Source organism: Taudactylus pleione, unplaced genomic scaffold (genome assembly GCF_031769625.1).
Source record: "Taudactylus pleione unplaced genomic scaffold, aTauple2 ptg000040l, whole genome shotgun sequence".
Taxonomy (NCBI): domain Eukaryota; kingdom Metazoa; phylum Chordata; class Amphibia; order Anura; family Myobatrachidae; genus Taudactylus; species Taudactylus pleione.
In genome coordinates, this window is record NW_028284442.1 from 25,418,268 (window position 1) to 25,446,037 (window position 27,770).

At 42.3% G+C, this 27,770-nt stretch overlaps 1 protein-coding gene and 1 long non-coding RNA gene across 5 annotated transcripts in view; one reads left to right on the forward strand and one right to left on the reverse strand.

Moving 5' to 3' along the window:
• SERPINF2 (serpin family F member 2) overlaps nt 1-25,788 on the forward strand; it is a 51,546-nt gene extending 25,758 nt beyond the window's left edge. For both annotated transcript variants that reach the window (XM_088453853.1, XM_088453854.1), the window contains exons 6-8: nt 916-1,058; nt 21,513-21,717; nt 25,099-25,788. In XM_088453853.1, coding sequence (XP_088309979.1) covers nt 916-1,058; nt 21,513-21,717; nt 25,099-25,418 — 668 coding nt within the window. In that variant the 3' untranslated portion in view covers nt 25,419-25,788. The remainder of the gene's footprint in view (nt 1-915; nt 1,059-21,512; nt 21,718-25,098) is intronic.
• A 1,554-nt stretch (nt 25,789-27,342) lies between these two features.
• LOC148538447 (uncharacterized) overlaps nt 27,343-27,770 on the reverse strand; it is a 79,065-nt gene continuing 78,637 nt past the window's right edge. For all 3 annotated transcript variants that reach the window (XR_015871997.1, XR_015871996.1, XR_015871994.1), the window contains one exon: nt 27,343-27,574. This is a non-coding gene — a long non-coding RNA (uncharacterized LOC148538447). The remainder of the gene's footprint in view (nt 27,575-27,770) is intronic.

Below are 27,770 nucleotides of genomic sequence, written 5' to 3' on the forward strand. Positions count from 1 at the left end.
GGCACATGTATAAAAACAGTTTTTATATCAAAACTCTGGTATATGACTGGGAATGAAAGAGGAGGCTCCGCCAACCCTGACTGAATGTCCCGGCCTGATCTCATGGTGTCACATTAGTATACCTGTGTGTAGTGCTGGTTTAATACAGGGAGTGTTTAGGACATAAGAGGAGCAGAAACTGTACATTCAAGCTACAATATGTGATCACTTTGTCTCATCACAGGGGCGTATCTATAATGGGTGCGGGGAACACTGGCCCGACACCACACACACCCTGCACCCATAATATTACTGACATCTTGAGTCCCACGTCTGCGCGGGGGTCCAGCACTGTAAAACGACTAGAAAATGGCCGCGGCGGCCATTTTCCCGTCGTATGCGCAGTACAGGGAAAATGGCCACCACGGCCATTTTCTCGGTGACCTGTGCATACATTCTAGACTCTGGGCACACTCTAGTGCCCAGAGTCTATAACTCCAGCTCTGGCCACGCACAGCTCAGTGCGCCGTCGGACGGAGGAGGGGGCCCGTGTCGGAGACTGCACACTGGCCCCCCTCCTCTCTAGAAATGCCCCTGTCTCAGCACAGTAGCCTATCTATAATGGGTGCAGTGTGTTCAGTACACATGGGCCCCAGGGTGAAGGGGGGCTCACAGCACACACCTTTCACCCATTTCAGTTACTTACCTTCTGCACATCCTGCCGTCCACCACGCCTTTATACTGTTAACCTCTTCGGCAATATGTCACTGGCGCCATCTTTCTGAAGTAATGTGAAGACCATGAAAGATACAGCATGGGCCTGTAGTCCTTTTTGTAGTGAAGCATTTGTTTTTCTATCAGGCGTGAGCTTTTATTTATAAAATCTTTGCTTCAGCATTTTGTGATTCCCTAAAAAGCTCCTCTCTGTGTGTGCAGGTGTTTGGAAAAATAAGTTTGATCCGTCTAAGACTAGCAAAGATTTTTTTTACGTGAGTGAGAATGAGACTATGTTGGTGGATATGATGCACGCATCAAAGTATCCTCTGAGCTATGTTGTGCTTGAGAAGCTGGATAGTCAGGTGAGTGCAAACCGCTGACTGTATTCTATTGACGGGTAGGACCTATTATTGATGTATTTTAATGTAAATGTTCAATTGATCTGTAATTCTGAAATATTCATTATACTTTCTGGTGAAAAATGTAAATATTAACTTTGAAATGTACAAAGTAGAAATAATCAACACGTTCTGAAATGTCAATTTATATTCAAGTATAATCTATAAAGTACTGTGTGTTTTGATTAGAAGTATCTATGTATATGTGTGTATCGTGTACGCCTGCTCGCCCGGAAGAGTCAGCAAGTCTTCCACATGGACTTTGCTGCTGCCCACTTCCTAGTGGCTTCATGTCACAATTCGTCCAGCATTGTGCCATCGTGGCCCTGCTTTACAGTGCTAGGAATGTCTTTCCACTTCCCACCTGGCTGCCTCCTCCCAGAGTGGACAGCCAGGGATGTTGGTAAGGATTTTATGTATGTATATGTACACACATTACATATATAGGGCCTGATTCAAATCCACACACAAATGCCGATGTTTACACAGATTGAGCGATTGTTAGCCATTCCGCATGCACAAAAGCTACACTGCACACACGCAGCGATTGAATTGCGTTGATGTTTTCAGTGGGCGTCGCTAAGCACTGGACAGCAAGCGAGTCACTGGCATATTTTCACAATTGTGATGTTGGAGATCGCAGCTGCGCTGGCATTTGTGTATGGATCTGAATCCGCCCCATAATCTGTATAGACTTTCCATGTGCTGAAGCTTAAATTACTGTCCATAAAAAGCATTAATGGCACCACCTTTTTAAACCTGCAATTTGGATATTATCGAAAGTGCAGTGTTGTGTGCAGCTGCACTTTGTACCATAGTAAGCGATTGATTTGTTATACAATGACACATAGGGCCGGATTCAATTAGAAGCAAAAAGCCGTTATCCGCTGAAAAGTATCGCTGATCGGAGCTTTTCGCGTGGTCCGAACTTATCTCAATTCAATTCCAGCAGCTTTTCGCCTATGCGGAAAATCAATGCAATGTAATAGGTGAAAAAGATACGCCTAAGAATAGCAGCAGAAAAGTGCAATTTTTTTATTTTGGGGTGCAAACATTGGGAAACCACTCAGAACCCTTGGGACAGCCCCCAAAGGATAACTGCGTCAAACAATCCCTGGGAAAAAAACATAAGAACACCCCAAAAAAACTTTCATTTTGAGGGCGAAAAAGTACAAAGTGGAGGGACAAGCATAAAACTAGTGAAATAGACTTCTTAGGGTGCTGTAAGGAGGGGTGGGTCAAGTGGTTTTGGGATTGCAGGTAAATGTATGAGGGTGGTTGTTCACATTTTTTAAAAGTTCACTTTAGAGACCTATAAAAATATGCTAGCACCCATTTTCAAGTACCCAAATTTGACTGGACTACTTATTTTTACCCCAAAATACTGCTTAATGCCATTCTTCACCACTTGTGCAGAGACGCTAATAATAAGCTATTGAAAGAACTTAAGTACCCCAAACAGTTTTATTAGTGCTATTCGGACACATTTACATAGATCACCAATGCTGGTGCATCTTTTTGGGGATTCAGGCCTATTTCCCCCAATTCTGACAGCACTTTCCGCCTGTTCTGAATTTGCCGCTTGCCGTTTTCGCGTGGTTTGTAATTGAATTAGGGGTGAGCGGGTTCGGATTTCTGAAATCCGAACCCCCCCGATCCGAGTCCGATCCGAGTCAGGCTCGACTTTTCCCGCCTGACTCGGATTCTGAAATCGAGGCAAAACGTCATCTTCCCGCCTTCCGAGTCTCGCGGGTTTTGGATCCTATATAAGGTACCCACGTCGGCGCCATTTTCTCACTCGGCTGTGGACAGTGAAGAGGGAGGGTGGGAGTTAGGGCTGTGTAGTGTAGTGTAGTGTAGTGCTGCTGTTGTCCACTACTTCAAAGTCCATAGGGGCTGGCTGTGTTGTGCTGTGCTGCTGTTGTTAATAGGGGCTGTGTCCACTACTTCAAAGTCCATAGGGGCTGGCTGGACTGTGTTGTGCAGTCAGTTCTCCATAGGGGCTGTGTCCACTCCAAAGTCCTGTGCAGTGTCCCAGTCCTAAAGAGGTGCTGTAGTGTTGTCCAGGGGGTGCTCTGTCCATCAGGGGTGCTCCCCCCAAGTGCTAAAAATATAATATATTTTCTGTGTTTGTGAATTGTGTGCGCAGTAGCCGCACGTGCATCAACAAAGTAGTGCCAAGCGTGCGCCTGTGTCATAAGTAAAGGGCCGGCTGGCTTGACCGTTAAAGGGTGCTGTAACCCCCGAAAGTACACTCCAGTCCAAACCAAAAAAAAATTATTTTCTGTGTTTGTGAATTGTGTGCGCAGTAGCCGCACGTGCATCAACAAAGTAGTGCCAAGCGTGCGCCTGTGTCATAAGTAAAGGGCCGGCTGGCTTGAACGTTAAGGGTGCTGTAACCCCCGAAAGTACACTCCAGTCCAAACCAAAAAAAAATTATTTTCTGTGTTTGTGAATTGTGTGCGCAGTAGCCGCACGTGCATCAACAAAGTAGTGCCAAGCGTGCGCCTGTGTCATAAGTAAAGGGCCGGCTGGCTTGACCGTTAAAGGGTGCTGTAACCCCCAAAGTACACTCCAGTCCAAACCAAAAAAAAAATTATTTTCTGTGTTTGTGAATTGTGTGCGCAGTAGCCGCACGTGCATCAACAAAGTAGTGCCAAGCGTGCGCCTGTGTCATAAGTAAAGGGCCGGCTGGCTTGACCGTTAAAGGGTGCTGTAACCCCCGAAAGTACACTCCAGTCCAAACCAAAAAAAAATTATTTTCTGTGTTTGTGAATTGTGTGCGCAGTAGCCGCACGTGCATCAACAAAGTAGTGCCAAGCGTGCGCCTGTGTCATAAGTAAAGGGCCGGCTGGCTTGACCGTTAAGGGTGCTGTAACCCCCGAAAGTACACTCCAGTCCAAACCAAAAAAAAAATTATTTTCTGTGTTTGTGAATTGTGTGCGCAGTAGCCGCACGTGCATCAACAAAGTAGTGCCAAGCGTGCGCCTGTGTCATAAGTAAAGGGCCGGCTGGCTTGACCGTTAAAGGGTGCTGTAACCCCCGAAAGTACACTCCAGTCCAAACCAAAAAAAAATTATTTTCTGTGTTTGTGAATTGTGTGCGCAGTAGCCGCACGTGCATCAACAAAGTAGTGCCAAGCGTGCGCCTGTGTCATAAGTAAAGGGCCGGCTGGCTTGACCGTTAAGGGTGCTGTAACCCCCGAAAGTACACTCCAGTCCAAACCAAAAAAAATAATATATTTTCTGTGTTTGTGAATTGTGTGCGCAGTAGCCGCACGTGCATCAACAAAGTAGTGCCAAGCGTGCGCCTGTGTCATAAGTAAAGGGCCGGCTGGCTTGACCGTTAAAGGGTGCTGTAACCCCCGAAAGTACACTCCAGTCCAAACCAAAAAAAAATTATTTTCTGTGTTTGTGAATTGTGTGCGCAGTAGCCGCACGTGCATCAACAAAGTAGTGCCAAGCGTGCGCCTGTGTCATAAGTAAAGGGCCGGCTGGCTTGACCGTTAAGGGTGCTGTAACCCCCGAAAGTACACTCCAGTCCAAACCAAAAAAAATAATATATTTTCTGTGTTTGTGAATTGTGTGCGCAGTAGCCGCACGTGCATCAACAAAGTAGTGCCAAGCGTGCGCCTGTGTCATAAGTAAAGGGCCGGCTGGCTTGACCGTTAAAGGGTGCTGTAACCCCCGAAAGTACACTCCAGTCCAAACCAAAAAAAAATTATTTTCTGTGTTTGTGAATTGTGTGCGCAGTAGCCGCACGTGCATCAACAAAGTAGTGCCAAGCGTGCGCCTGTGTCATAAGTAAAGGGCCGGCTGGCTTGACCGTTAAAGGGTGCTGTAACCCACAAAGTACACTCCAGTCCAAACCCCCAAAAAAATTATTTTCTGTGTTTAGCCGCACGTATATATCAAATCGATATAACATAAATGGAGGACCAAACTTTCTCCGATAAAAATAAAATAGAGAAAGATCAAGAACCACTTCCTCCTAGTGCTGAAGCTGCTGCCACTAGTCATGACATAGACGATAACATGCCATCAACGTCGTCTGCCAAGGCCGATGCCCAATGTCATAGTAGAGGGCACATACAATCCCAAATGGCAAAGTTCAGGAAAATGACCTTGAAAAAGACATTTAAATCAGCTGAAGAGAAACGTAAACTTGCCAATATGCCATTTACGACACGGAGTGGCAAGGAACGGCTAAGGTCGATCCCTAGTATGTTCATGACTAGTGGTTCAGCTTCACATGACGATGGAAGCCCTCCTCCCACTAAAAAAATCAAAAGAGTTAAGCTGGCAAAAGCACAGCGAAGAACTGTGCTTTCTAAGAAGATATCACAAATCCCCAAGGAGAGTCCAAGTGTGGTGGTGGTTGCGATGCCTGACCTTCCCAGCACTGGACGGGAAGAGGTGGCTCTTTCCACCATTTGCACGCCCTCTGCAAGTGCTGAAAGGAGCACCCACAGTCCACTTGCTGATATGCAAATTGAAGATGTCACTGTTGAAGTACAACAGGATGAGGATACTGGTGTAGCTGGCGCTGAGGAGGAAGTTGGTGAGGAGGATTCTGATGGTGATGTGGTTTGTTTAAATCAGGCTCCGGGGGAGACAGTTGTTGTCCGTGGGATGAAAAAGCCCATCACGGTCATGCCTGGGCAGAAGACCAAACATTCCACCTCTTTGGTCTGGCAATATTTCTATCCAAATCCGGACAACAACTGTCTTGCCATATGTACCATATGTAAAGGTGAAATAAGTAGGGGTAGGGACGTCAACCACCTAGGAACATCCTCCCTTATACGGCACCTGCAGCGCGTTCATAAAAAGTTACTGTCAAGTTCAGAAACTTTGGCTAAGACCGTAAGCAGTCCAGGGACACCTAAATCCCGTTGTCCTGTTGTATCCAAGCGCCTGCAAACCACACCGTCAACTCCCTCCTCGTCAATTTCCTCCTTAGTTAGGATCGGAAGTAGTCCTGCAGGCCATGTCACTGGCATGACTGACTCTCCTATCCGGGATTCCTCCGGAGGATCCTGCATTGCTACGCCTACTGCTGCCGCTGCTGCTGTTGCTGCTGCTGGGAGTCGTTCATCATCCCAGAGAGGAAGTAGGAACACCACTACTTTTACTAAACAATTGACCCTCCAACAGTCCTTAGCGAGGAGGATGAAGTACGACAGCAGTCATCCTGAAGCAAAACGTATAACTGAGGCCTTGACTGCTATGTTGGTGTTAGACGTGCGTCCGGTATCCGCCATTAGTGCAGTGGGATTTAGACAACTGATGGAGGTAGTGTGTCCCCGGTTCCAAATCCCGTCTAGATTCCACTTCACTAGGCAGGCGATACCGAGACTGTACAGAAACGTCAGAAAAAGTGTCCTCAGTGTCCTGAAAAATGCCGTTGTACACAATGTCCACTTAACCATGGACATGTGGACAAGTGGAACAGGGCAGACTAAGGACTATATGACTGTGACAGCCCACTGGGTAGATGTATCACCTTACGCAGCAACAGCAGCAGCGTCACCAGTAGCAGCATCTCAGAAATGCCAGCTCGTTACAAGGCAGGCTACGCTGTGTATCACCGGTTTCAGTAAGAGGCACACCGCCGACAACCTCTTAGAGAAACTGAGGGAAATCATCACCCAGTGGCTTACCCCACTTAGACTCTCCTGGGGATTTGTGATATCTGACAACGCCACCAATATTGTGCGGGCATTACATCTGGGCAAATTCCAGCACGTCCCATGTTTTGCTCACACAATAAACTTGGTGGTGCAGAATTTTCTGAAAAGCGACAGGGGCGTGCAGGAGACGCTTTGGGTGGCCCGAAAAATTTCTGGCCACTTTCGCCATTCAGCGACTGCGTGCCGAAGACTGGAGCGCCAGCAAACACTCTTGAACCTGCCCCGCCATCACCTGAAGCAAGAGGTTGTGACGCGGTGGAACTCAACCCTCTATATGCTTCAGAGGATGGAGGAGCAGCAAAAGGCCATACAAGCCTATACATCCACCTATGACATAGGCAAAGGAGGGGGTATGCACCTGACTCAAGCGCAGTGGAGAATGATTTCCGTGTTGTGCAAGGTTCTCCAGCCCTTCGAACTTGCCACACGTGAAGTCAGTTCAGACACTGCCAGCTTGAGTCAGGTCATTCCCCTCATCAGGCTTTTGCAGAAGCAGCTGGAGAAAGTGAAGGAGGAGCTAAGACGGAGCGATTCCGCTCGGCATGTGGGACTTGTGGATGAAGCCCTTCATTCGCTTTGCCAGGATTCCAGGGTGGTCAATCTGTTGAAATCAGACCACTACGTTTTGGCCACCGTGCTCGATCCTAGGTTTAAAGCCTATGTGGTGTCTCTCTTTCCGGCCGACACAAGCCTGCAGAGGTGCAAAGACCTGCTGGTGAACACACTGTCAGCTGAAGCGGAACGTGACACGTCAACGGCTCCTTCTTCATTTTCTCCTGCAACTGGGGCTGCCAGGAAAAAACTTAGGTATCCTAAGCAACCCGCTGGCGGTGATGCAGGGCAGGCAGGACCAAGTTTGGACATCTGGTCCGGACTGAAGGACCTGGCAACAATTTCTGACATGTCTACTGTCACTGCATATGATACTGTCACCATTGACAGAATGGTGGAGGATTACATCGGTGACAGCATCCAAGTAGGCATGGCAGACAGTCCATACCTGTACTGGCAGGAAAAAGAGGCAATTTGGAGGCCCCTGTACAAACTGGCTCTATTTTACCTGAGTTGCCCCCCCTCCAGTGTGTACTCCGAAAGAGTGTTTAGTGCAGCCGGGAACCTTGTCAGCGAAAGGCGTAGGAGGTTGCTTCCACAGAATGTGGAGAAGATGATGTTCATCAAAATGAATTATCAGCTCTTCCAGGGAGACCAGCCTCCAGAAGGTACAGAGGGACCTGTGGTGGTGGATTCAAGTGGGGACGAGTTAATACTTTGTGAGGATGAGGATGTACACACTGAAGAGGGTGAGGAATCGGTGGATGAGGAGGATGAGGATGACATCTTGCCTCCATAGAGCCAGTTTGTGCAGGGACACATTAATTGCCAGCTTGTTTTGTGGGGGCCCAAACGAACCAATCATTTCAGCCACAGTTGTGTGGCAGACCCTGGCGCTGAAATGATTGGTTTGTTAAAGTGTGCATGTCCTGTTTATACAACATAAGGGTGGGTGGGAGGGCCCAAGGACAATTCCATCTTGCACCTCTTTTTTTTCTTTGCATTATGTACAGTTTGGGGCCTAGTTTTTCAAACTGCCATCCTGTCTGCCACTGCAGTTTCACGCCTAGATGGGTCACGTGTTTGTGCCGCCCACTCGTGTCTCTTAGCATAGTCATCCAGCTACCTCGGTGCAACGTTTTGGACATAAAAACACTATTGTGAGGTGTGAGGTGTTCAGAATAGACTGGAAATGAGTGGAAATTAAGGTTATTGAGGTTAATAATAGCATAGGAGCAGAAAAACCTACAAATTCTGTGATTTTAGCTGTTTTTATGCTTTTTTTAAAAAAAATACAGATCCAAAACACAAAACCCAGAACCCAAAACACGGAAGGGTGGTTTTGGCAAAACCAATCCAGATCCAAAACACGAAGAAAGATCCAGATCCAAAACCAAAACACAAAACACGAAAAGTGGCCGGTGCACACCCCTAAATTGAATATGGCAAATACCGGGGATGCACATAAGTTTCTGCATCCAAAACACGCGATGTCGGTGAAAAGTCCGGCAGGCGAAACCTTTTCCGCGGGTGCAAAACTAAATGAATACCGCCCATAGTGGTTGAAATATGAACCTCATCAACAGCCCTTGTTGCCATTGTTTCCACAAGAGGCAGCACTCATCCAGTTGGTTAACTTGCCAGAGGAGGCATGTAGCCTCAAGATAAGTAAACACGAGCAGGAAAAAGCAAACTTCCTCACAGACCCAAATAAAGGTGGCATTTATCCATTCTTCAAGTTAGGACATAAAGTGAAACCAGTGAATTCTAATGTAACATTTATTGGTATTAGCTTTCCGGTGGCCGAGGGCTTTAATTTGGGACATAGAAAAACTCGCTGCTGCATCAGATGTAGCGGCTCTGATTCGGAAACATTAAGTTCCAAATTCCACCAGGGACAAGTAGACCACAAAATGCAATGTTTGAAAACCCAACCAAATGGGTAATGAGTCATGGGTGAGCCATGCAAATGTATCAACCAAACCCTTCTGACAGAGTACCGGTGCAATAAATAGAGCCGATCAAGAGACACCGGATAAATCTGGGTATCACTGCAAGCTGGCAATGACACCCAACAACCCGTCCCCAATTGGTTGATTTTTGGATCGCTGTATCATCCGCAAAAATATCTAAAAGGGATAAAGTAAAAAGAGGCTTGGTGTAAGTAGTGTCAAATTAATAATGTGTGGATCAGGAAATGGGGTATAGAAAATGTAATTTAAAAACGCTTATTTTAAAACCGTTGGTGAAAAGTAAAATACATATATTTAAATTACCACCTTCAGCAATGTGTATAAAAGGTCAATAATGGTATAAAAGCTACTTGGGTAGCAAACCAAACATATATCCTTTATATCAAAATTAAATTTTAAAGATATTTTTTCTGTTCTGGGGTAAATTTACTAAGATGGGAATTCTATTTAAGAAGTGATGTTGCCCATAGCAACCAATCAGATTCTACTTCTCATTTATCTAGCACCTTCTAGAAGATAATGCCTGGAATCTGATTGGTTGCTATGGGCAACATCACTTCTTAATAGAACTCCAATCTTAGTAAATTTACCCCCTGGAGTCATGTTGACTCCCTCACTGCTGGTTTCCTAGAGTAAATTTGCTTTCAATGTATCATTCAAATAAGTTGTCAACATGGTAAAATAATAGTTCCGGTCTCTGTACAGAGTAGGTGAAATAAGATGGCAATCTTCCTTCCTTCCCTTCAATCCTTCCTTCTTCCCACTGTCCAATGGTCTGGGTGTAATGGTGCTGCACCTTCCGTTGCACTTGTGCTGGTATGCGGAATACTGGATGCCATGGGCGGATGGTCAAGTCACCTTGTATGGCGGGCAGTTTGGCACTGTCCTTCTGCATTTTTTTCATGGCTGTCTCTCGTATACTCCTGGCAGCAGCTTACTCCTCACTTTCGGGATGTAGACGACTGGCTTCACTCCAGCAAGTTTATATGCCAACGCGTTTAACCCGTCTAGCGGGCTTAGTCAGGGCTAAATTTTTAAAAAGGCTCTGTATCTCATACTTGCCTACCCTCCCGGGACCTGCGAGAGGCTCCAGATGTTTTTCGGGTAACCCCCCCCAGGGAAAGTAAGCACTTCTCCCGCATTCTATCCACTTTCTAGAGAAATGGACAGAATGTGGAAAAAATTTCTTGCGGGTCAGCGAGTAGGGGGCGGGGCCTAATGATGCGAGTCTGAGAATCGAATTTAGCCACGCCCCTTCAAATATGCAAGACTCACTGAATTTACCATGAAGGGGCGGGGCTTAATGGTGCTGTTTGTCTGGCCTCACCGCCACCCACCTGCATCTCCTCTCTGGTTAGCAGAGAGGATTAACCTGGATGTCGGCAAGTATGCTCTGTGTATATATAGAGCCTGGGTGGATTGTTTTAATTGATCAATAAGTCTTTCAATTATATGATTAAAAGTTACCTTACATAACTTGTTTTTATGTCCTATAAAATACAATTGTGATCCTTCTATATGTACCTGTGTGTATAAATAGTTGGTCATAGATGTTGCTTAATTTGGTTACATTCTTTAAAGTACTTTCAATCTGGGCTTTACTTTAGCCTGAATTGGGAAGATAGACCCTATACCAATCTGTAATTTGTATCATTTGTAGTGATGAAACTTAATTATGTTCCTGTTCTCTACAGTGGCGTAAATTCATCCCAGACGCCCGGAGGCAAGTTATAATTTGGTGCCGCCCGTCACAGCCACTAACACTGTAATTTAGCAATTTGCATGCAGACAGGCTATAGATATACGAAGGCAGCATCTGATGTTCTGACATGGAGCTCTCCACGAGTGTATGGTGGCTTCTCAGGTGCCGGGAAGAGGTGCCATGTATTGGGCGGCCGTGACGGTACACTCCAGGTACATTGTTACAGCCCTAAGTGGGGTGAATATGTTGTGGATAATGGAGGAGGTGCCCCTTCAGAGCTGGAGCCCAGCGGCAGGCGCCTCCATTGTCTCCCATAGTTCTGCCCCTGGTTCTCTATCCTTTCAGAACAAGTAAGTACTTTGGTACGGAATCTATCTCTGAAAAAAATATAAATGTATCAAATATGTGAACAAATTTATATAAATGGATGATAAAGTGCTGAATATATTGTAAGTTATAAAACTGTGTATGTCTAAGGTGCAGCATATACTTACCGCACACTCCTTTGATGAAATTCTAAAACCCAAAATGTATGGCTAAAAAAGTGTGGTTTGCGGTATATTGCACCCGCATTCATATGGTTAACGAGGTGTGTTTTTCTATATTGTGCTATTCGGGCACATGCATCTGTCTTGATATTGTAAAAATATATTATTTTCTTTTTTTTTTCTTCCCCTTTTACAAATCTTCCAAAAAGGTCCCTAGGTCAAAATCTATATTCATACCTTTCGGGGTCCTGGTATCCAGCAGACATATCCACTTTGCCTGTTCTTTAGAGATGGAGGCTATGAATTCACCTCTCCTCCAGTTTTCTGTCACTTTCTTAATGGCTTTGAACTTCAATGATGAAGCAACGCTTTGATGAAATCTTTTGAAATGGGCAGATAAGCTGTGTGTGTCTACTCCTTTCCTTTTTCATCCATCTGGGGAATGCCGTTACCTCTGGGTTATGTATAGTGAGCTGTGGAGTCAGGCACTAACTAAGACTGATTTTACGGTGATTAAAAATCTTATTTTTTAATATTGCGAATGTGCTCCGATGTTCTACTTTTTAAAGGCCTTATTGTTCTGCCTAAATACTGAATTTTGCAAGGGCATTCCAACAAGTAGACTCTCCCCCTTTGGTGTCACATGTCTTCCTTTCTTTGATCTTCACTTTCCCTTTTACAGGTGGAGTCTCCCATATCCAAAATGCTTGGGACCAGGTGTATTTTGGATATCGGAATATTCTGTATTTTGGAATATTTGTATACCATAATGAAATATCTTAGGAATGGGACCCAACTCTAAACACCGAATATTGGTTTTATGTACACCTTATACACACAGCCTGCAGGTAGTTTTATGTAATTTTTTTTTCAATAAATTGTGCTCAAACAGTTTGTGTACATACATGAAATTCATTTGTTTCATATACACCTTATACACAGAGCCTGAAGGTAATTTTCTACAATAATTTTAATAACTGTCATGCTAACAATATTCCATATTTTGGAATATTTGGATATGGGAGACTCAACCTGTACTATAAGATTTGAATGTGTCCTTTCCTTTTAGGTGTTTCTGCTATTAGTTATTTTGCAGCCAAGTTTCATTTTACCTTTTCGCTTGCATTTTTTCGGTGGAATAGCACTGTGAATGAGTCTTGTTCTAAGGTTCTTTGTTTTTTTGTATATCGCATTTGGTTTGTCAGGTAAAATTTGCACCAGTTTCTCATCCTTCAGTACGACTGACCAGTGTCTCTGTAGGATTTTTTTAAAATTTTCTTACGTTCTTATTAAATCTGGTGATAAAAGATAAATCCTTGTGGCTTTCCTTTTTCTACTTTGGGTGTAGTAGTGTAGAGCGGTCTATCTGAGATACTTCCACAAGCTCTTTCGTAAGTTCAACCTCATCATACCCTTTTTCCAGAAATCTTTGTTTCAGTTCTGTTGCTTGTTTATTGACGTTTTCTCTCTTAGAACAATTCCTATATATTCTTTTAAATTGTCCTTTGGGGATGCCCTTAAGCCGCAGGTTCTCAAACTCGGTCTTCAGGACCGCAAACAGTGTATGTTTTCCAGGTCTCCTCACAGAATCACAAATGAAATTATTAGCTCCACCTGTGGATCTTTTAATGCATCAGTGGATAACTAGTACACCTGTGCACCTGTTGGGTGACCTGGAAAATGTGAACTGTGTGGGGTCCTGAGGACTGAGTTTGAGAACCACTGCCTTAAGCCATCTTGGATGGTGATTGCTGTTTCTATCGATTAAAGTATTACAATCTACTTCTTTAGTATGTGTTCTGGTCTCCAAGTCGTCTTTAATGTAGATTTCTAAATCCAGAATGGTTATTTGTGTTCTAACTGTTGATTTGAAAACCAAGCTCAAATCATTGCTATTTATATGGATGATATTCTGTAATTCTGCCTCTGATCCAGACCATATAAACAGGACATGATTGATATATCTATTCCATGCGTATAGATTGCTGATTTATGGGTTATTATTCCAGATGCTGCTATATTCCCATTCCGATACAGATTAACATATCCTGTGGCAAATTTTGTACCCATTGCGGTTCCCCTTACTTGCCTAGAAAATGTTCCTTCAAACCAGAAGAAGTTGTGGGTTACTATGTATTCCATGCTGTTTTAAAATTAAATTAATTTGGCTGGTGGGTATGTCTGTCTTCCACTAAAAAAAAAAATTCATGTATTCACAGTCTTTTTGGTGGTCAATGATGCTGTAGAGTTAGGTGATATCACATGTTACCAGAATGACGTTTTCTTCCCACTTTACATTTTCCAAGACTTCTAGGATATGCATCGTGTCTCTAAGATGGCTTTTTCGTTTAGATACCAATGGTTGTAAAAATTTATTGATCTACTCTGGCAACTTGGAAGACACTAACTTTATTCCCACAATTATAAGTCTTCCTGGTGGGTTTGTGTGTGCCTTTTAGGGAGTTAATAGAAAACAGGTACAGATGGATGTTTAAGTGCCAGGTAATCCTTTTTTCCTTTCTATTCATTATTCCAGACGTGGCTGCTTCATTCAAAAAGTTGTCTTTCTTTTATATATTGTAGTTGTTTGTTGGTTCTGTGGGAAGCTTCTCATACATGGTGGATTCATCCAGGAGTCTGTTGACCTCCTTTTTAGGTAGTCTTCTTTGTTCAGTAAAACTACCCCTCCCCCTTTATTCACTGGTTTAATTATTACATTTTTCATCTTTTCCAGTTTACTCAATGCCCTTTTTTTTATTTTTTATTTATTTTATTTTTTTCTTAAGTTTGGTTGGTAGATTTTGGTGGACATTTTGTTAAGGTCATTTTCCACCATTCATTGAAAAGTCTCTATGAACCCTTTAGGTGGTTAGGATAAAAGGTGGAGCTACTCTGAAGATCTGTATAAATAAATATATGCTCTTTCTTTTTTTTCTATTTCTGATGTTGGTTTTTGGTTACATTTATGGAGATTAATGTAGGTATCAAACTTATTCAGTTTGTCATCGGGTGCGTATTTTGGACATTTCAGTATTTGAATTTGTGTGTTAATTTGATGTTACTTAGATTGACTATAGCTCTTCGTTGTATTTCCTTATTTTTGGTTTTGTTCCTAGCAGTTCTTCCACCTTTTGGTCTTAATCGTTTTATACCTGTTGTGCTCTCTGTATAGGTACAATATCTTTTCTGTTGTTCATATGTCTTCCTAGTGGTGAGGTAAGGTTTTTTGCCATTTCTAAAAAAAACTTTCCATATACTCTTCTTGATTGACTTCTTCATCTGGAATTTCTTGGTCATTGTTAAATAAATTATCTACAAGCAACAAAGTTATTTTTGATGAGTATATTCCTCTGCTGTTCTTATGTCTCTTCTAAAGCTTGTTTCTGCTTCTGTTATGAAGCACTTTCTTTTTGTATCCTCTTCTCTCCAATTGCAGTTTGTTTGGCTTTCTGTCCTTTTCTTAAACCTTTCCTTCTTGTGTTCTCTGGTTCATAGATGGCTTTATCTTTGTGGTATCCATTGCTGGTGTTGCTATCTCTTTGTATCCATCCAGGGTTGAAACGTGGGTAGTTTCTATGTTCTTTGGTTCTGTTTTGGTAATAAAGGGAAACTTGTCTAAATTCTTGATGTACTACTGGTATTGAACCCCTGTTGGTATTTTTCGTCTTATTCCAAACTCTGAGATTGGATTTATCTGTAGTAATCTAGTAAAAGAAACATGGCTGCAAGAAAGCAAGAACTGTACCAAATGTCAAGTTTGCAAAATAACAAATAGCAGAAACTCCAAAGGAGAGGACACATTCAAATCTTATAGTAACGGGAAAGCATTTAAGATCAGAGAGAGGATGACATGTGACACCAAGGGGGTAATCTACTTGTTGGGATGCAAAATTCAGTATATAGGCAGAACAATGGGGCAATTAAAAATGAGAATATCGGAGCACTTTTGCAATTTTAAAAAAAGGAATAGACACACAGAGTATCTGCCCATTTCAAAAGAATTCATCAAAGCGTTGCTTCATCATTGAAGTTCAAAGCCATTAAGAAAGTGACAGAAAACTGGAGGTGACTTCATAGTCTTCATCTCTAAAGAAAAGGCGAAGTGGATATATCTGCTGGATACCAGGGCTCCGAAAGGTATGAATATAGATTTTGATCTAAGGACCTTTTGGAAGATTCGTTAAAAGGGAAAAAAAATAATAAAAAAATATATATATATATATTATTGTAAAATAAATTATTAAGACAGATGCATGTGCCCGAATAGCCCAAAACCGCAAAACACACCTTTTTACCCATACATTTTGTGCTTTTATAATTTCACCAAAAGAGTGTGCGGTAATTATTTGCTCCACCTTGGACATACACAATTTTATAACTTACAATATATTCAGAACTTTATCATTTATATAATTTGTTTACATATTTGATACATTTGTAGTATTTTTTTCAGAGATTGACTTGGAGCTGGTTCATATGATTCTGTACCAAAGTGCTTATTTTAACCTTATACTGGTTTAAATGATAGACAATAGGAATATAATTACGTTTCATCACTACAAATTGATGCAATTACATATTGGTATAGGGCAGGGCTTGACAAATTTTTCTAAAATCTAGGAGCCAGGATGAAATTATAGGAGCCAAACCACCGCCCACCCAAAAAAACTACAGGAGTGAGTAAGGAGCACAGCTCTATGTGTTATGCAACTGTTATACACACTATAGTAGTCCACAAAATGGTCACAGTTGAATGGATACAGTAAAATGGAGGCTCCTTCACTGCTCTGCACAGCTCCCCTGCTCCACCCTCCAGTAATAACGAACCACATTTAACATAAAACAATGGGGCCAGAAAGTACAACAAAACTCCTCTCCCCTCATGGTCACACCACTATCCCTCTGAAGCCGCTTCGCAATCCCTGGCCACACATAGACCCTACTACCGGAGAGTTCTATGCAGCCGGAGATGGGGGACAGCAGACAGCCAGTACATACAGGAGGATCAGTGTTGACTGGGACAGACCACAGGGATCAGAGCAGGTCAGGATTGAGAGGAGTCGTCAGCGCAGGCCGGGACGGACACAGGCACAGCAGTCACCGCAGGCGACACTCAGCACATGCACTCCCATGCATGATATGAACACCGCAATACTATAGGCACGAATCTCTGCCAGAGCTGATGAGGATCTGCTTCCTCCCTCACTGTAAAATCTGGTAGCCATGGCGACCTGGCCAATGGAATTTGTCGAGCCCTGGTATAGAGTCTAGCTTGCCCATTTGGGCTAAAGTAAAGCCCATGTTGAAAGAATGTAACCATATAAAGTAACTTCTATGGCTTACTATTTCTTTACAATCTACATTTATACACACAAGTACATATAAGGATCACATTTGGATTTTATATGACATAAAACAAGTTATGTAAGGTAGCGATTAACTTTTGAGCATATAATTGAAAGATTTATTGATCAATTCGAACAATCCATGCAGGCTCTACATATGGAGCCCTTTGAACTGTTATAATTTTAGCCCTGGCGAAGCCCGCTAGATAGTAACTGCCAGGAGTGAAGCCAGTCGTCCACATCCCGGAAGTGAGGTGTAAGCTGCTGCCAGGAGTACAGTGAGACTGAGCCGTGAAAAAACATGTATGGCACTGTCCATCTAAGGGGACTTGGCCATCTGCCCACGGCATCCAGTACACCGCATACTGGCACAAGTGCAATGGAAGGCGCAGTACTAACACACCCGGACAATGAGACGGAGGGAAGAAAGATCGGGCTTCACACAGCCAGGCTGACAACTTATTTGAATGATACAACATTGAAAGCAGTTTTACTCTAGGAAACTTGTAGGAAAGAAGTTTATTATGACTCCAGAACAGAAAAATCTTTATTTTGATATAACGATATATGTTTGGTTTGCTATGGATTTTTTTCCATTATTGACCTTTCTTGATACATATCGCTGAAAGTGGTAATTTAAATGTGTTTTTACTTTTCACTAATTGATTTTAAATAAATGTGGTTTTAAATCATCCTGCCTACACCCCATTTTGTGATCCACACACAAGTTATTAATTTGACACACTACTTGCACCAAGAATCTTTTTTACTTTTCTTGATTTAACATTTATAAAGCAGGGAAACTTTATTTGGAGTAGAGATGTGCGGGTTCGATTTTACTCTGTCGTGTTCGAATCTCAAAAACTGCATCTCATTGGCTATCTGCTATCACGTGTTTTGGATAGCCAATAAAATAAATCCGAACTTGCGATTTAATTTTGGCAAAAAGAACAGAGTAAAACCGAACGCGCACATCTCTAATTTTGAGTCTGACAAGGCTGCATCTTGGTGTGTCATATAAACATCACATGCGCAGGTGACAGAAAATCTATTAAAAGGGATAAAGAAGGGAGGGCCCTTCTAGAAAGAGCCACCTACTCTGAGACTTGGAAAGCTTCATGAAAGACCGTAACATAGGCCAAACTGAAAAACAAAACCTCATCATCGACGCTACAAAATTAATTCGGAGCCTGAATCAAATGAGTAAGAAGTTGGTAAGGTCCTCCAAACCCTTGCCCCTGTAAAAATGAAATGAGAGAGCCCGGACGACAAAATTCTAGAAGCTACTGTCCTGATCTACCAGTCTCATACAAAACTTAAAGGCGAGAATCAAATGATGAATTCTCTAACCTCTATGTTGCTATTCTCCAATACGCTGCCATTCCAACCAGGCGGACTGATAGCTCTAAAAAGTCCCAGGTCCCAGGGCTGGTGCACTAGCCCCTCCATGTCTGTTCGAATAAAAACCTGTCCGACATAAGAAGGGCGCAACTCTACAACCCGATTTGGCAGATGGGGCCAACTCCCAAAAATGCACCCAATCAAAATCAAACCAAGCTACAGCAATGTCCTTCTGAACATCAGGAATATGATGGGCCTGAAATAAAATGTTAAATGAATTGCATGCACCACGGTTATCGCACCAGAAAACCACACTACTATTCTGCCAAAGGCAAAGCCAGAGTTCAAGAAAAACCATAATAGAAAAGTGTTCGAGAAGAAGATTCCTTGTCAAACCTTCAGTCACCAACTCATCTGGACAGGGAGGCGCACACCAGCTCACATTGTAATATGCTCCAACACCAGATGAGCCTGCCGCATAAGTAAACAATTGAACACAATTGGGCGTCGTAGGGGCAACCCAAATGCATGTTCCATTAATGCAACAAGATTTCTTCCTAAAATTTGAGGTCTCTCCTTGATTTCTGCTTAAAGGCGAATATAATGTGGACTGTGAGTCCTCACCATAGCCGTTCTAATAAATGGCAAAAACCTAATAATTAGAATAACCTGACAGGTGAAATTTAAGAGACCCAGCAACTATTGCATCTGACCTAAAGTAAATTTACCATATTCCATCTGATAAGGTGCTCTGGCTTAGTGAGGCGTTGTCTAAGGCTTTGGCATCTGGTAAAGACCTTCCAAGGTATTCATCTTGATACCCAAAAAGAACAGCACAGAAGATGGCCCTTTAGTTTTATTATGGGTGATGGGAACACTGAACTCCGCAAACAATGCTATGACATCCAAAAAAAGCATGCAGAGCGAGGGGAATATGGAGGGCCACCCAATAAAAAATCATCGAAATAATGAGCCACCGCCTTTTTCCCCCATGTGTTTGGTTATGCACCAGTATAAAAAAAAGTGCTTAATCTCTAGAAGCACGCACCTGATATTGTGCAGCCCATGGGTCGGAACCCATCCTTATAGAATCCATCTTCCATCTGAAAGCCCATGAATCAGAAAGAGTCAAGGAGCAAGGGTAACAGCCGAAACGTGAACTTCACCTCTTTCTTACCCATGAGGGCCCTGAACCTGAAAGATCTCGCCATATCTAAAGCACTGTTAAAAGACTGATCAGTCGCTCTTCAAAGATCTTCATGGATCGCATTAACAGAGAAGCCCTTGGGATAAGCCAGATGTTGAATTAATTTCTGTGGAGCGTTCTTGGGGATCACCCACATGAAAGACCAATCTAATTCTGGAAAAGATGGCTTCGTAAACTGACTAACTATCCTCCCAATTGCACTTCTTGACTTTCTCCTTGACCACATGTAACCTTTCGCCATTTTATATGATTCTATGTCAATTGGTAAGTATACTGAGACTTGATATTATAATAAAATATAGAAATAGAATTTATTGGTTTAACTATGTCCTTTTAATATCTGCAAATCTGAGGGAAATCAGTCATCACATGATGGTCAGACACATTGCTGAAGGACTAAGCGCAGATGTTCAGGTTTCCCTGCTGATTTCCAAATCGTACAGAAGAAGCCCTTGTAACCTATTATAGTTTCTGCTTACAAAGCTGTATTTCTGCTGTTTGAAACAACTCCCTGTAACCTGGTTCTAACTGGCAATTGGGCCATAATACTTTTCTACTCTTCAAGCTCTGTTTGCAATTCTGTTACAAAAACAAGGACTGTGTAAAGGGCCTCAGGTACTAAAACTGCAAGGCATATGAAAAATTTTAACCATTTTAATACACACTTGAAACCACTGCAGAGAAATTGACAGCAAATTGCAAATTCCTGGGAGACCTCACCTGCACCTCCTCCTTCTATGGCCGGGTGAAAACTACGAATGAAACCATCCCTCAATACGGCTGCATCGGCGCGACATGGGAACATGCCAAGTCACTGAGACATGGCAACTATATCCTACTTTGAACCTGGATCCCCAGGCTGTTTTTCTTTGGCTTGATTAGGACCCCTGCATTGGTTGCCAAAATCGACATTTCGACCCAAAGAGACACTGGTCATTGTTGTACGCAAAATCTTTTCCCTTTAGCCTGAGAGACTGGCGCACACTTAACAGCCATTGGCACGCTTAGGTAAAATTTCCAAACCCTGCGTGACCTCCAACCAAACCTTGAAATCTTTACAGCCAAAGACAATAGTGGCTAAGCCATGCTACTTCCGACAGAGCTTATTATTATTATTATTATTATTATTATTATTATTATCATTATCAGTTATTTATATAGCGCATACATATTCCGCAGCGCTTTACAGAGAATATCTTACACATCTGTCCCAGCCCCAGTGGAGCTTACAATCTATATTACCTATGACATACACACTATGGTCAATTTTTTGTGGGGAGCCAATTAACCTACCAGTATATTTTTGGAGTGTTGGAGGAAACCGGAGTACCCGGAGGAAACGCCCGCAAGCACAGGGAGAATATACAAACTCTGCACAGTTAGGGCCATAGTGGGAATCGAACCAATGACCTCAGTGCTGTGAGGCAGTAACGCTAACCATTACACTGTCTGTGCTGCCCATGTGCCACACTTTACCCTTAGTCAATATGAATAAGGTTTGTTACTTACATTTAATACACAGCCTGTTCCATTCAGCTAAGTCATTTCCACCTATTGAGGGTGGTGGGGGAGGGGGGGTGCTAGCACAGATATTACGCAAACAGGCCAGCGCTGGAGCACGGCGATGCACAGTATAAGTAAAAAAGGAGAAGGCGTCCGAAAGAAACTTATTACAGCAGGAAGGAAATTTTGAGAAGGCAGAAAAGAGATGAAGGGGGAAGAAAAGTTAATTGAAAAGAAATGAGCTAAAACCTAAACTATAAAGACCCTAACACTAGGGGACCCACTCTATCAACTCCAAAATGGCACCTTAAAAAACCCACCCCTTACCAAGCCATAGGCTAACAAACCAGCCAAGACTAACAAACCAGACAACACTAAAGCACACCTACACCAAGGTATAACACTTACATGACCGAAGCAGTTCAACCCAGACTTTGGGTATAATTTCTGGCATGCATATAAAATGCATTCTGTCTCCCTTCTCTCCAATAAAATAGATTAAATGTGTGTAATTACCTCTTTAATTTCCTATGGAAAAACATTGCAAACATTTAAGGCTACAGCTCGCAATTGCATGTGTACAGTATAAATAACCTGCTGTTTTCTTTTATGAAGGTGGCCAGGTTGCCTTTTAAAGGAAACATGAGTTTTGTGGTAGTAATGCCGCTCCACATGGATTGGAACCTCTCTAAGACACTGGACAAGCTAAATAAGACTGAACTTTATGGTCGATTACAGAAGGTGAAGCCAACGAGTTTAAGAGTTCCGAAGTTAAGTCTGAACTTTAAACTGGAACTTAGCCACGTCCTCAGCACCCTTGGTAAGAGATTTTTTATTATTATTATTATTATTATTTCACCTATGCACAACCACAGTTTCATAAACAGACTATGGGGTAAATGTAGGAATCAGTTAGTTCCGTGGAAGGCTGCCCATTGTTTTAAAGTAGCAGTCATTTAAAAGGCAAAACCAGGTTGATTTTTGCCTTTTAAATGACTATTACTTTGAAACATCGGGCAGCCTTGCATGGAAATTGTCGATGCCTGCAGTGCGCAGGCTATTACATTTACACCTACTGTATATATAAAACCGGGTACATGTATAGGGAGTTAGAGCTGTATGGCTTATTACAAAGTGATCACATTATGGTTAGTGTTATGAATGCCTGCCATGAACCTGAACCTGCAGAAACCACTTGCTCAGTACTTGACATAACCCCCTTTTCCGAAACTACTATCGTTCACTGGTACTTTGCTGCCTTTAGGACTCTAAAGTAGGGATGTGCGCCGGACCATTTTTTGCTGGATTTGGAATTGGCTCTGATTCGTCGTCCGGCTATGGATTTGGATTTGCCAAACTTGTCATGACCTGGCTTTGGATTTGGGCTTTTTTTTTTTTTTTGTTCCTAGAGTATTCTTAACCTCAATAACCTTAATTTCCAGTCAATTTACACCACCTCACAGCTTATAATATTGTTTTCACCATTACTGGCCAACTGTTGCAGTGAGCTGACTGGTTACTAAGCGATAGATCAGCAACGCAGCCACCAGCGTCATAGTGCTTGTATACACAGAGGGCTAAGGCCCACAAAGTCACAGTGCTTGTATTTTATACACAGAGGGCTAAGGCCCGCAAAGTCACGGTGCTTGTATACATAGTGGGGTTCAGCAGAAATTTTTTTTTTTTTTTTTTTTTTTTTTACACACAGCCACTTGTGAGTCTTTGGACACAGCATATAATCAGCAGAGTACAGAATAGCGCAGCTTACATCAGCGTGCATGGTCCCCCATTAAACAGTCACTTTTGCCAGCCCAGCCACTTGCGAGTCTCTGGACACAGCACTTAATCAGCAGAGTATAGCGCAGCATCAGCGTGCAGTGTACCCCTATACAACCACTTGTCCCACTTAGCCAGCCAGTGATCATCATGTCCCCTATACAGCCACTTGTCCCACTCAATCAGCCAGCCCAGTAGCAAAACCGTGCGCAGTCCGGAGCGTGCAGGAAAAATGGCGCCGAGTCGCGGGACTCTGCGCCTTTTGTAGAGGCGAACTCTCACGAGGATCCAATGTCGGGACACTGATGTTCGGCTTGCAGTGGGGATCTGAGTCGGCGGGAACACCAGGTGGGACTCAGATCCCCATGTTCGGAGCCGTTCGGATTCCACAGAATCCGAACCGCTCATATCTACTCTGAAGCTGGGTACACAGTGACTGCACAATTCCACGGCCCAATACATTGAGCCATCCACATGCACCTCAGGATGCAGTGGACTACAGCGCGATGTGTAGTTCCATGCTGCCTTTAGCAGCATGACGTTGTTTATTGCTTTGTCCCAACTGCTGTGCTGCACAGCAGATGGGACGATGTGATGAATGACCAGCAGACGTGGACGATCAGGCGAACACTTTGCCATGTATAGTTCCAAATTGCGTCTTAACAAATATATTGTGAAAAGGATTGTGCAGTGTACCTAGCTTATGTAGTGCATGCTCCAGATCAGACACCCATATTTAAGAGGAACAGGAAACTTATAACATGACTAAATGGCATAAAAAAACTAAGAACACTATCTAAAAGTACGTACCATTAAACTAAATGGCACTAGCTAAATATGCCAACTTAAACAGGAATAATAGTTTATCCTAAACTTTTATATAGAAAACAGCTAACCAGATCTTCAGAATAGCTCTGGTAATTACACTGAAGAATAGGCTAGTAGGTTTTCTGCATAGCACCGATAATTGCACTGTAGAGGAATGCTGGCCAGCTCTTCCAAGTAGAACAGGTAATTTACACAGTGAAGGAATGCTGAACAAATCTTTCTAGTAGCACAAGTAATTTGCACAGTAGGGAGATGCAGGTTTTCTGCCTAGCACAGATAAATGCACAGTGGAGTAATGTTGGATATATCTTCCAAATAGCACAGATTATTACTCTATCTGATCTGCCTCCTTTACATTGTAAAGAGATCTTCTGAATAACCCAGAGTAATTTTACTGTAGAGACATACTAACAGGACTCTGAACTCCTAAATAGCACAGCTGATTTAATTAGAGAGACACTGGGCAGATCTTCTGCACTATCCAGCTTGATTTTCACTATGAAGAAATGCTCAGATTTTCCAAATCGCACAGCTAAAAGTGCTCCACAAAGCAACATAGAGCATGAATGCAAAACCAGGACTGACAGTATCAGACTGATTTCAACCCTCACAGGAGTCAAAGGTGAATCCCTAAAAAGGCTGAACAGCTAATCCTCACAGTTCCAGAAAACAGCAGTGAACTCTGTTACAGGAATCAAGATTCAGAACCTATCCAGGTACAATGACTCCTGGGGGTAAATTTACGAAAGTGAGAGTTTTTGGATGTGGAGATGTTGCCCATAGCAACCAGTCAGATTCTATTAACTTCTAGAAAATGCTAGTTAAATGTTAAGTATAATCTGATTGGTTGCTATGGGCAACATCTCCACTTCTAAAAACTCTCACTTTTGTAAATTTACCCCCCTGGTCTCCACAGCTGACTGGTGGCCAAAGACTGATTAAAGTCACTAGAGCTAACCTCACCAGGAGCTGCTGAACTGTGCTGCCTCTGGATTCTAGCACTTGGTGTAACTGCAAAAAGCAAATTGTTCTTGGTGCTAAAATATTAAAATATAAATAATATAAAAAATTACTACTTGCTGCTATCTTTTATACCATGTTTGCTTCTACGCTGATTTAGAAGCTGCTGCCATTGGGGATTTTCAGTATTACTGCATATATTATAATTGTAATAGAGTGGAAGCATTGAAGCATTTAAGATGCATTTTATAAGTAATATATTTCCACAGAGATCTACTAAATGTCGGGGTGTGTGTGTGTGTATGTAAAGAGTTTCAGCAAGTATAGTATAATGGTACTAAGCAGTAATAAATACATATATATTAAAGAGTAATTATAAATCTTATCTGGAAACCATTCTGGAGCCCTAGAGAAAAGGTGCTGGTATACCCTCTGCCTTTGGGAATGCCCATTACCTAGCAGATGGCATCCTTTGTGACCCATGTGTCTATGTTCTGTGCATCCCTCAAGACATTAATTAATTTGTATTTAAATAGTACTACTATTTTAATATGAATTCATGTCTGGAGGGATGAACAAATGTTGTATTTTATTAACTCAAATGTAATTTATGGTTCTGCCTTTGCTTGTTTTGTAGGACTTGGCCAGTTATTCGTTAATCCAAATTTAAAGGGGATCTCCGATGAGGCCTTGTTTGTTTCCAGTGTTGAACACCAGTCCACATTGGAGCTCAATGAAGAGGGAGTAGAAGCTGCTGCGGCCACATCAGTCATCACGTCCCGCTCATTCTCCACTTTTAGCATCAACCGCCCATTCTTATACTTCCTGTTTGATGACCTCACAGGATTGCCTCTATTCCTGGGGTATGTCCGTGAGCCCATCCCTGGGCAGGAAAAAAAAGAACCACCCTTCACCTTGGATTTCAAGCTCCTGCCAGAGAGCTTCATTCCAAAATAGGATGTGTTAGCTCTTAACTAAGGTAACACAATCACCTCTTGTAGGGTCATTTGGTCTGACCCATTGAGTGCTCTAGATTTGGAAGGACTGAAATGCATGTGATGGTCTGTATTGAGTCCTTTGTGTGTTCCCATACGTCATGTGTTGAAGAGCCATACTTCTCACCATACAGGACTTTGTTAAAACCATTTCTCCTTTATGAAGATGCTTTGTTTGGTTTTTGTGTTCTAGTCTACATAAATGTTGCTGTATCCCTTCAGATGAGGCACATAACTTCACTTTGGAAATACTGATATTTATCCTTTTTGTGTGTGACCAGCTGACGTCCATGTTTACCTGTTTAATAAAACTTTAAAAGTTTATATTTATATTCACCTTGACACTGCAATGCTTTTTATAGGAGAATTTGGTGTTGTAAAAATTCCACTGCACACTAAATGCTTCTAAAATTATATTCTAACACCAGTGATTTACTATACAGAAGTGTATAGACAATTGCCACATATTTAAAATTGTATTGTGATCCCACTACCCAGTTTAAGAACAAGCTACAGTAGATGCTTTATTAAGGCCCCCATACACGGTGCGATTCAAAGTTTGTAAGATGTGTTGTACGATTGCCCTTGAAATTCTTCCCTTGAAATTCTTCATACGATGTGGTCAAGTGGTGTACGATTGATTGTTCCGATCATAAGATAAGATGCATAGAAGTGTATCACATTGTACTCAAAAGATCGTAGATCTCTGTGCAAAACCATCTGATCTGTGATCCAACTAGAGGACAGTGAGGACGCGCAGCTGGGTCGCAGAATACACAAACTCCTATTTATTTTCATACGATTGGTCTGTACAACCTGTCAAAACTGTCCATAGCGGGTAAAAAATCGTACAGTGTATGGGCACCATTAGATCTAGCTCTGGGCAACAACTGAATTGAACAGTCAACGTACAACTTTTTGAAAATAGATTATCCCATCTGCTCCATTTTGTACCTATTGCCGAAGATACACAAGACCCTAGATAACCCACCGGGCAGGCCTATAATATCAGCACGTGAGTCACTGTTTGTCCCTGTTGCGCGCTATCTGGATAGTTTTCGTCAACCCTGTGTGAGGAAGATTGACAGTTACAGTACCTAATGGACACCACTGATTTTTATAGTTGGATATCTCATCCTTATATACTGTTATCCCACACAACGATGGTATCGCTGAAGTCAGATTAGCTCTCAGAGTCAGATTTTAAGGCTCCACCCATTGAGTTTCTGATAGAATTGCTTGAATTAAAGCTTACGTGTAACAACTTCAAATTTGGGAAGCAGTATTCTCTCCAGACTGTGGGGATTGCAATGGGCAGTAATATCGCACTGTCGTACGCAAATTTGTACATGAATGCCTACGAGAAGAAATTTATCTTCCCGCAGTTTGGAGATGATGATGTACACTATCATCGAATTTTATTTTTTTGTCTGGAGGGGGACATCTGATGCATTGGAACATATGATAGCACATCTCAATGGGTTGCACACTACGATTAGGTTCACCTTGAAATCACACCCTCACTTTATTGATTTTCTGGATGTTAGTTTTCACTACAGACATAGGGTATGGTCACAAACTGTACATAAAGGACACAGTTCGGAACACTGTTGTTTTTTGATACCCATCACCCACAATCTTTGAAAATAAATCTGCCAATTAAACAATTCATAATGCTGGGCATACACTATACAATTATCTGTCAGATATCTCTCCAATCTGGCTGGTTGGAAAGAAAACCTGGTAATGTATGGGAGCAAATGACAGTTGATCATACGGTCTTAAACACTGGCAAACCGACAAAAAACAATTGTTCAAATTGGTCAAAATTTGTGTGTTTTAACCAATTTGTCTAATGACCATTTTGTCTGTCTTCCAGTGTTTGAGCAAATGGTAAATTGTCAATTGCTCCCATACATTATTAGATTTTTATTTCAACCAGCCAGATTGGACAGAGGAATTTACAAAAAATATTTAACTCATTCACATCAGTCTTTGCCCCAGAAGAATCCTTGAGAGCCGAGCCATGCCTGCTGCTGGAAGTGGATTTTCTCATCCCAGAAGGGGACCAGGAAGTCTTCCTAGTAGTGCTTTCCACATGAAAAAGCATTTCCCAACCTGTACAGGGACATTAAAAAAAAAAAAAAAAAGTTAATGGCCTCCAAACTGCCACTTAACCAGCACAAAGATTATTAAGGGGTAAATTTAATTTACTAAAGTGAGCGTTTTTAGAAGTGATGTTGCCCATAACAACCAATCAGATTCTACTTAACATCACTAATAGCTAGAATCTGATTATTTTCTATGGGCAAGC